The sequence below is a fragment of the Ascaphus truei genome, chromosome 4 (genome assembly GCF_040206685.1).
Source record: "Ascaphus truei isolate aAscTru1 chromosome 4, aAscTru1.hap1, whole genome shotgun sequence".
In the NCBI taxonomy this organism is placed as follows: domain Eukaryota; kingdom Metazoa; phylum Chordata; class Amphibia; order Anura; family Ascaphidae; genus Ascaphus; species Ascaphus truei.
This window is the reverse complement of record NC_134486.1, coordinates 65,517,481-65,527,973: the sequence shown is the minus strand read 5'-3', so window position 1 is coordinate 65,527,973 and position 10,493 is coordinate 65,517,481. Positions and strand designations below refer to the sequence as shown.

At 39.5% G+C, this 10,493-nt stretch overlaps 1 protein-coding gene across 2 annotated transcripts in view; it reads left to right on the top strand.

Moving 5' to 3' along the window:
- Window positions 1–10,493, top strand: part of PSME4 (proteasome activator subunit 4) — a 119,004-nt gene that overhangs the window by 67,257 nt on the left and 41,254 nt on the right. For both annotated transcript variants that reach the window (XM_075595935.1, XM_075595936.1), the window contains 9 exons: window positions 1,274–1,343; window positions 4,773–4,840; window positions 5,225–5,440; window positions 6,431–6,588; window positions 6,675–6,770; window positions 7,893–7,948; window positions 8,847–8,903; window positions 9,019–9,074; window positions 9,158–9,256. In XM_075595935.1, coding sequence (XP_075452050.1) covers window positions 1,274–1,343; window positions 4,773–4,840; window positions 5,225–5,440; window positions 6,431–6,588; window positions 6,675–6,770; window positions 7,893–7,948; window positions 8,847–8,903; window positions 9,019–9,074; window positions 9,158–9,256 — 876 coding nt within the window. The remainder of the gene's footprint in view (window positions 1–1,273; window positions 1,344–4,772; window positions 4,841–5,224; window positions 5,441–6,430; window positions 6,589–6,674; window positions 6,771–7,892; window positions 7,949–8,846; window positions 8,904–9,018; window positions 9,075–9,157; window positions 9,257–10,493) is intronic.

The window sequence follows — 10,493 nt, the reverse complement described above, 5'->3', positions numbered from 1 at the left end:
AAGAAATTAAGCTGGAAGTAAAAGCGAATCAGTCTGTGATAGAGGGAGATGAAACTTAATGGAAGCAGTGTGTTTAAAGGAATGTCTTGGGTTATGGCCAGCAGAAGATTGCTACTTTAAAATGACCAAGTCACACAAACTGTGGTGATCAGCAGGATAACACACATTTAAACAAGCATCCGCTTCCATTCATCCAAATAGAAGTTTCTGTATTGCTAACTTGCTTCTTCAAATATTGAATATGGACTAAAGAGCGATTCAAAAACCTCTCCAGGCTTCAATTTGATATATACTTAATACAATGGTTTTACACATGACAAAAAATATGAATTACTTTTTATTTTTTTTAACCCACCCACCCTCCTCCTCAACAATATTTTTGAACCCAGGCTTTTTTTTGTTGCAGTTTATTACAAAGCCTTTGTGATGCACCAACACTGCATGGGGTTATAAGATCGTGTTCAATGCCCTTTAAGTTTTGTAAATAAGTACCTGTACATGTTCGACTCAGAGTTGTTCTGCTGATCACATTTATGTATTAAAATGCTTCCATGGGTAGTAACAACGGAGCACAGCGAGCAGGAAAAACAAACAAAAGTGGGGGCTATGATGCAAAAATAGGTTAAAATAATTTATTGGAAAAGTGCACACATGGTATGGGGCAGGTAACCACACACTCTTTGACAAAGCGCCTTAGTGTGGTTATTACCTAGAGTGGTTGTTACCTGCCCCACGTGTGCACTTTTTCAATACATTATTTTAACCTATTTTTGCATCACAGTCCCCACTTTTGTTTGTTTTTCCTGCTCGTTGTGTGTTACTATCCATGGAATCCTATACGGAACTTCAATGTGAGGCACGCATTGGATCCGGGTCGGCACCGCAACTGTGAGTTACGTTGATACAATTTCTATTGTCACATCTCTGTAGACAGGCTGTGTACTAGGCTTTAGGGAGTGTTTATATATTTAGACAGAGGAGAGAGCGGGAGCTGTTCATATACTGTCTGATTTTTCTACCTGCCAAAGAGGACTGTCATTACTTACACTACCCAATTTATGAGGTATAACACATTATTGTGACAGTATACATATTCTCACAGGCGCCATCATTATCCTACTTCCAGCAGGATCAGAGCTTCTAAAGCTATATATTGCTTCTACTCCACCTGAGATCCGGATGCACTGTTATTTGAGACTTTGTTCTGTTTGTTTACCTATGTATTAAAATGCTGTGTGTTTAATTGTATTTTTTATGAAAACAATATTTTCAGTGTTGCCCTCTGGAATCTTTGAAGCTCTTTCTGCCTCATTGCTGCAATGTTATAACTCATCTCACCATTAGTAAGTTCAAAAGGTTTCTATTTTCTGTTTTTGAATCTCCATTGTAATGATTTGATTATTCTGTGACATTCATGGGACATGTCTATCTATACACATTACAATGATCTACGTGAACCCTGAAATCACTGCTCTCATTGTTATGCATAAAGGAATAAAGTTCTTGGCTAAAAACAAGACAATATTTTGGGCATGATTAATTAAAGTTTCTATTCTGTTTTCAAACTATTTCTGCTCAATTCAAATTGACATTCCTTCCCTGATTTTGCACTAACCTGCTCATGTGTTGTTCATGTTTCATTTTTTTTTAACCCCTTCAGTGCCAGCAGATGTATAGATATAATGCAATATATTTGTAGGACCTGACAGCATTCTAAAGTTTAGCCCTTACTCCATAAACTCAGGAAAAAGCAGATTTAGTGTTGCAAAACAGTTCTTTGCTCGTCCCCTGAACAATCTGAATCAATCTTTCCATCTGCAATAATGAACTTTTTATGGTTTCAGGGAAATAAAGCTCATTTGCATATCAAAGTCATCTAAGGGGAAAAAATTGTGAGGAAAAGTGGTTTTAATTCCCCCCCTTCCCCTTTGGCTAATGTGGCTGAGGCTTCTGCCTTCTATATTGAACAGTATATACTGTACAATACCAGGCAGAATCGATAAGAGGTTTATCTAGCCCAGGAGTGGCCAACTCCAGTCCTCAAGGGCCACCAACAGGGCAGGTTTTCAGGATATCCCTGCTTCAGAACAGATTGCTCAGTCAAGATCTGTATATTTGTGCTGAAGCATGGATATCCTTAAAACCTGACCTGTTGGTGGCCCTTGAGGACTGACATTGGCCACCCCTGGTCTAACCACTTTTTTGTAACCACAGTGGTCATAAAGACATTCACAAAGCATGTCTTACTTACTGCTATGGTTACGAAATGGTTAATAGCCCTGTCTTCCTAACTACACTAACTCCTCATTGACATGCCAATGCCTATTCTAGCCTCTTTGTAAAGAAGAGATTGGTTAGTAGGGTAGTTTGGGAGCGTGCAGGCATCTTTGTGATATTGGTTGCCGGGGGTATGCATTTTGAATGGCTTTATGACCACTGCAGTTGCTAAGGTGGTTAATACATTGTTCAATGTATGTGTGTGTCATTTTTTTTTGCAAATCCTGCTGGCTTGCATATGGGCAAGTTTCAGGTTTTCTATGTGATGAACAACATATTCAGAGCTGAATCGACCAGTTCGCCACACTGAACTAGGTGGAAAATACATGTGAACTGGATAGATCTTAGCGCTAATATACACAGAGAAAACACGTCGCTAACCCCAGACACACAAACATAGAATCTGTAAACTAAACAACCTGGTGCAAGGGGGAGAGCACAATTGTAAACACACAAATAATCAACTGGGATTATAAATAGCCCCCTAATATTGCACTCAAGGTTGGTGACAGAGTAGGTACAGTGTCATTCATGTTTTGTTAGGGTTTACTCGTTCCCTAGTATGTCCCTTTAATGGTTCACTGACATATGCCATCCGCCCCTCCCCTCCAGGGAGGTTTAAAAGGTCTACCAATACGATGATCTAATACTCCTCCCCCTTGAGAAAGCGCGCGGGTGACGAGTGAAACGTACGTCGGGGTACGCGTGACGTCATCACGTTGACGTACACGCGGTTTGTGGAAGGAGACACGGCAAAGCTCCTAACTATTTACGGGGCTCCCATTGCTGCTACACGCAGAAATAACAGACTGCGGATCAGGTTGTATGTTTTACGCACCTAGGCAAGCTCCAGAGTACTTACGGGGCTCCAGCTGCTACTATATCGAGACCTTTTTGATCGGGTCTTTGTGCATATACTATGCGGCCGGCTCCAGATTGTTGATGGGGCCACTTTAGTCGCGGGAAACTGCTACGTATCACAGCCAGCTCCATACTTTTGTGGCGTCACCAGCAGCGTTTGCACTAGATGCAAGAGCCTGATTTAGAGGTTATATGTGTACACATTGTGGATACTGCTATACCTGATTTACGCTGTCCCTCATTCATTGATTTACTTTGCCAAATTGGTGTATAGTTATATAGGACTGCATGGGACTTTATTTTGCAGCTACACACAGGTTTTCTATTGGGTGTTCTTCTGAACAGCAACTACTTACGTTTTTTGCTCCGTGACTCCACACATTTGGGGATTTTATCCATGCACTTTTGTGCATTTTTATCGTGTTTCGTCGTTTTTATTAGATATTATTTTTCTTAGTATGTGATCTTTGGCGGCTATTCTAGTTTTGGGATTAGGCTATATTCAAGCCTCTCACGGTGTGACACTGTACCTACACTGTCACCAACATTGAGTGCAATATTAGGGGGCTATTTATAATCCCAGTTGATTATTTGTGTGTTTACTAGATCTTAGCGCTATAGTGTTTTAAATAGCACACATAGCAATGGATAATTTCGCAAAAATTATTCTTTTACTCACTAATTTGCATTTGGTTGAAGACACACTTGTAGAATTTCTATGCTACTTTACCAATCTCTCTACCCTATTCATTAAATCGGGCTTTGGTGCGTTGTCCATATGTTTGACGGATTATTATTTTTTGCAAAATCACACTTTTGGTCGTCATTGAAAAAATCATATTTTAATGTAAAAAATTGTACAGTTAATAGATTCCTATCAAGTACTACTTAACATGCCCCTATATGTACTACAGAGAATAGTTTTGTGAAGTTAAATACTTGGAACATTTGTCACCAGATACTGAAGCCGAAATCATTAGGGTCAGACCCTCAAGCTAACCAACAGTCAGATCTATTGGGTCAAAAAAAAACTCGTGACCATTGTTGAAAACAAATGCATACCATAGTTTCAGTTACATTTTTTTTTTTTTTTATTCATGAGTGGACTTTTTTGTTTAGGATAATTTTTAGAGTTCATTTAAGTAAATTCTGTCAAGGAAGGTTGCTATAGTATTGGTTTCAGTTTGACTTTTTGAGGGCAATCATTTTTACATGAACATGTTCATGTTTCATGTCATTGTTATGCTTAAATCCTATTGATTTTCATCTGTAAATCATGGTTATTGGATGTAGGGGGGTTTTTTTTCCGCACCTGTGCTTAAAATGACAAATGTGAGCACCTAACTTTTTACCAGTCATTTGGCTATAAGCAACATTTTCTGCCCTCACCTAATCTTCACAATGTCTTGGCCGTTTATTATCATTCCAAGTCAAGCAAAACAATTATCATCTTAAAAGTATATTTAGTGCCAACATTTTTGTTAAGTGAAATGTATCCTTATACTGTGATACACAGTGTATTCACTAACATTTGGCATTTTCAAACAATGTTGAAAATGAGGCCTAAAGAGTTTGAGGGTATGGCTTTCTTAATTATAGCAACAGATTTATTTCATTCTGTTACTTTTCTTCAGATGACGATGTCCTACGTGATGAAGAGTTGGATAAAGAGCTACTGTGGAACCTGCAGCTCTTGTCTGAGGTAAAATAAATTCCCAGCTTACTTGAGATGGCGTATTAGACTTTTGTTACGCTGACTGATTCAGGTAACTTTCAGTACTTTATAAACATAGGCCAAAATTATAAGTAGAAATATATATTCAGCTGTGCTATTATGACCCCTAACGGCACATGGTCCGTAAGATGTCTTCATGCACCAAAATGTCTTGTATAATATCACCACTTGGTAAATATGGCCCAATATGTTTTTAATGTGAAGGTCTTTTTGAATGGTATGTTAGTTCTGGTTGTATTCTTGGTTTCCCCCCCCCCCCCCGCCCCATGTGCATTGAATATTGTAAATTGTAGATATTCCTGTGTACCTGTAGTTCATTTTTTCATAGTTTTTCCGATGCCTTTTTACTAGATAACAAGAGTGGATGGGAAGAAATTACTTCCCTACAAAGAACAGCTTGTAAAGATTCTCCAGAAAACCCTGCACTTCACTTGCAAGCAAGGTTACACTCTGTCGTGTAACCTGCTGCATCATTTGCTTCGATCTACAACACTCATCTACCCAACAGAATACTGTAGTGTTCCAGGTGGATTTGAAAAGCCCCTCTCTGAATATTTCCCCATAAAGGCAAGTTTTTTAATGGAATAATGAAAACGGTTTTATATTCGAATTGTACATTCATTCTTAGTTTGGAAATGCTGTTGCTCGAGACCTATATTCAAATATAAAGACTGAAATGGTTTTTAAAGTTGCACTTTCAATTAATTGTTTAACAGTGACTATTATTCTCTTGAAATTGCATTGTCCCTTGAATATGAACATGTAATACAAAACAATTGTAAGTACTGTATGTATGTGTGCTTTCAAGCAGCTAAGGTTTATTTGGCCTAGAAATTGTTGTCCTGAAACTCTGTATTGGGACTCTCCGAAAAGTCAAGAGATACCATCACAGCTGCACGTTGGCCTCCAATACTCTCTAACACTGAAAATAATAATCCTCTGATGCACAGAAAGACCCACCAGCTGGTTATTACAGTGGATTAAAAGATCATGGCAGTAGGCACTAGATTTAGCCACCATTTGTAGATTTTGAAAATGTTTGTTCAATTTTGTGTAGTGAGAGGTTGGAAGTAATACTTTACATCCTTAGCGGGGAAAAACCTGTATTCGTTTTCACTGGGTTTAAGGCCCCCTTCATATTCCCAGTTAAATAGTCTTTGAAATGTTCTACGTGGTACCATTTCCATAGACATATTCAACAATATTATTTCATACTGTTATGTAACTGGGTGTGTAACGTCTTAGCTGTATATAGTAAGTGTACAGTTTAACTTGGCGGTTATTCACTTTTATTTTTGTTGCCTACTGTGATTTAGTATAAAATATATAAGTAAACATTTGTCTGTACATAAGAAGCCATGTTCTATGCTTTGACATAACTCAAAATACTTTTTTGTTTTTTGTCAACTGTTAGCGCAACATTGGTCTTGTTTTGCCAATCATTTGCATTATTGGGTTGGTGTAAAAAGGCAAAATCTTTCGTCGAGTTATTTTTAAGTTGTAATGTTAAGCTATTGCGTTAGCGTCAGTGGTAAAGATGTTAATTTCCTTGTACAGGACTGGGGTAAGCCAGGGGATTTGTGGAACCTGAATATTAAGTGGCATGTTCCTTCATCAGAGGAGATCACCTTTGCATACTACCTGCTGGATAATTTTCTACAGCCCGAACTTCTTAAACTAGAGCGTTATGGAAATGGAGAACTTGAGATGGCAAGGTGTGTTACCTCGACTAAAAGTGTTGCAAGTGATCATTCACCTATTCTGCAAAAGATTGAAATATGTGTTTCTATTTGTATTCAAGGGATGATGTCCAGCAGTGTCTCACTATCGTGCATAGCTGTCTCATTGGCTCAGGGAATCTTCTCCCTTCTCTGCAAGGAGAGAGGGTAACTCATTTGTAAGTACAATCAATGATCTAGGTGTGTGGTGCTATGTGCAATGTTTTTGTTATGTACGACATATATTTGGAAGTTTTCTCTAACATAACAACTAATAGAATCGTTTCCAATTAATGTTAGTTGCCACCTGGGAAGTGTCCCACAACAAGGATAATATTGGGCATTGATGCGAGAGTGGATGTGAGAGAAGGTGGGGTGATATGGGGAATGAGGGAGAGTGGGTGACATGGGGGTGCACAGGCAGCAGGTGGGAGCTCCTCACCGCCTCTTCAGTCAGCTGCTTATTGCCGGCGTGCTGATTAATAGGGCCTAGCTCCTCTCCTTACACTGGGAACTAATCACCAAACCATTAAGGGATTAGCACAGGAAAGGTGAGGAACAGTATTTGAGAAGCTGTGTCATTGAACATCTGATTGGTGAGAGCGGGGAGAAGCTCCAAACAGAGACAGCAATGTTCCAGCTCCCTTTCCAATGTGAAACAGGGCAGCAGTTGGGGGCTGCCTATTGACCACCAATGCTCTAGTACAGAGGTTCCCGACTGCAGTACTCGAGGACGACTAACACTTCAGGTTTTAAGGATACCCCTGCTTGAGCACATATAGTTTAGTCAAAATGATTGGGCCTCCTGTGCTAATGAATGGATATCCTTAAAACCTGCACAGTTTGTTCCTTGAGGATTGGAGCTGGGAACCTCTGATAGTGGGTACTGGCAAGTGCCTGAGAAGTTATTTTCTTAAATGTGGTCGCTCAATCTGTGATGAGCATCTCAATAGCAGTAACTTTTAGATGTTCTCTGTCTTTACTGTTAAAAGCGCTTTCCTTTGCAGCAGGCGACATTTATTTCCCTAATTTTATACTGGGGTATAGTGATGCCATTCTCCCTCCTATGTATAGCCATTCTCCCTCCTATGTATAGCCATTCTCCCTCCTATGTATAGCCATTCTCCCTCCTATGTATAGCCATTCTCCATTCCTATGTATAGCCATTCTCCCTCCTATGTATAGCCATTCTCCCTCCTATGTATGCTGTTTTCGTGTTAGCCTGTTTAGCAGTTGTGTAATAAAATAATATACACAATTATAAAGTGAAAACCTATTTTTGTTTCTTTCCTATATGTTAGGGTTACAAGCATGGTGTCTTTATCGGAAACAAAACTCTTTACTGGTATTGACTTTGGTAAGTACATTCTCATTCGACTTGAAGTGCAACATTATTGGAGTCAGGAAGGAATGAATTTTTCCCCTTGTGACACCGCATTGGATAATATTTCACTGGGGTTTTTTTTGTTTAGTTTCCTCTGGATCAAAATACTGTAAATACAAATATAGGATAAGTACAGCTCAACCCCGCTATAGCGCAGTCCTCGGGGGCCACCCGATCTGACCACGCTATAACTGGGGCCGTGCTAATTTTTTTTTTAAATGGCCGCCGCGCGCCCGGTCGGGGGGAGGGAGGAAGAGGTGGCCGCCCTACATGTCCCCCAGCAGCCACCGTAACTTCCCTCGCACTTCCCCCAGCAGCCTCACTTCCCCCCGCCAGCCCCGCTCCGATCCCCCCCTTCCAGCCCCGATGCCCCCTCCCGCCACCCCTCCCGCCAGCCCTCCCGCCAGCCCCGCACCGATCCCCGCCAGCAGCCGACACCAAGGGTAGGGGGTGGGCTGTGAGTGTGTGTAGTGTGCTGTGAGTGTGTGTAGTGTGCTGTGAGTGTGTGTAGTGTGCTGTGTGTGTGCAAAAATATTCGGGGTCCACGCTCAAACCGCGTTATAGCGGATCGCGCTATAACGGGGTTGAGCTGTATCTGTCGTCCACATTTAACATCGGTTGAACTTGATGCACATGTCTTTTTTTCAACCTCTACTATGGAACCAAGTAACATTTTATCATGGCACATCGCTTATGTATGCATCAGTGTACCTGGTTTTTTTTTGTTTGTTTTTTATTATTCTGTCCGATTCGCAAATGCCCTCTATCCCATGTATTACTCCACAATGCAGGCATGCAGTCCTGGAGGAGTTAATACTGTGACAAGTGTACAGGAGGAACATAGAAACCATGCTTTCCTTTATTTTTCTAGATTACTCTAAAGAAAACTACAGAGAATTAATTGCAAAAATACTCAGGAAACTCTTACGTAAGTTACTATTTTAAGATGAACATTTCTGAAACTAACAGACTTCACTTTAATCAAAATAAATGCTGCACTGTAGACTGTTTGTTAATGTCTATTTTTTTTCCTCCAACAATAGACTATATTCTTGACAACTCAGAAGATGATACCAAGTCCTTGTTTCTAATAATAAAGGTATACATGTAATTTAAAACATATTTAATTTAATTTCCATTGAATTTGCCCTTTTATGTAATGAACATATTGTTGGTTTGCAGATTATTAGTGACCTTCTGCAATTCCAAGGGTCTCACAAGCATGAGTTCGATTCCAGATGGAAGAGTTTTACGCTGGTCAAAAAGTCAATGGAGAATCGGGTTAGTAATACGTATAATATTCCAGCAAATTAGTTTCTTCCATATAATAAGAAAATACCTTGAATAAATAGCAGTTCCTAAAAGAAAAATTTGATTGTGTGTGTATATATGTATATGTATATACAGCTCAACCCCGTTATAACGCGATCCGTTACAACGCGAATCCACTTATAACGCGATGCAAGTGTGGCTCTCAATTTTCGTATTTATGGATACTTTACAACACGATTATTGGTATCTTAAATACTTTATTGTACAACGCATACAATTGTACATTATTTCTAACGCGATCCGCTTATAACGCGATGTGATTCTTTGGACCCTAAGCACAGTGTTATAAGGGGGTTGAGCTGTATATATATACACACACGCACGTAATTTCTCTTTGAAATATTTAGTTGGAGAGTTAAACAAATTGAGTTCATTTGTTTGTGGATGTGAGTGTGCATGTAGATATATATGTAGATGTAGCTATACGCACACGCCATCATTTTTAGGATTCGTACATTATCAAAAAGCATTTGATTTTGTCTGCACCTCAGCGGTCCTAGATGCATTAGGAAGACGTGTTGAATAAGCATACATTGATATTATAAAGAACAGTCCAGAGAAGTCCACATCAACCATTAGATTTACATGAAGTTACAAGCAAGGGAGTGCGGCACAAAGATTTATCCCCAAAGCTTTTCACAGCAACACTTGAAGTGTTCGACATTTGATTGAGAAGAAAAGGGAATCCTGATCAACAGACAATATTTGAGTCACCTACTATTTGCAGCTGAATCACCTCCGCAAAGATTGAAATAAATGGAATAGAACTAGAAGAATTTGAAGGCTGTATCTACATTGGCCAGCAAGTAACAATGTATGTGAACCTTTTGAATGAAATCAATAGGCAGATGAAGATTGGAAGAAAAAAACAATCTTTCAAGGGACCGTTTCACTGTGCGTCACGAGGAAAGTTTTCGACCCGTGTGTTGTACCTATATTCGTGTATACAGTAGATGTGAAACTTGGACCCTAAATGAAAAGATAATTCAGAAGCTCCAGACATCTCAAAGAAGTATGTAGAGATATACAGTATGTTGACTATTGCCCAAAGAGACAGGAATAAGAATGAATGAATGGGTTTAAAAGCGTATAAATCTGTGATATCACATGGGTGAAGAAGTTACAATTTCAGTGGGCCAGACAAATCGCAAACACAATTGACCATCGTTGGAGTAAGATGGCACTG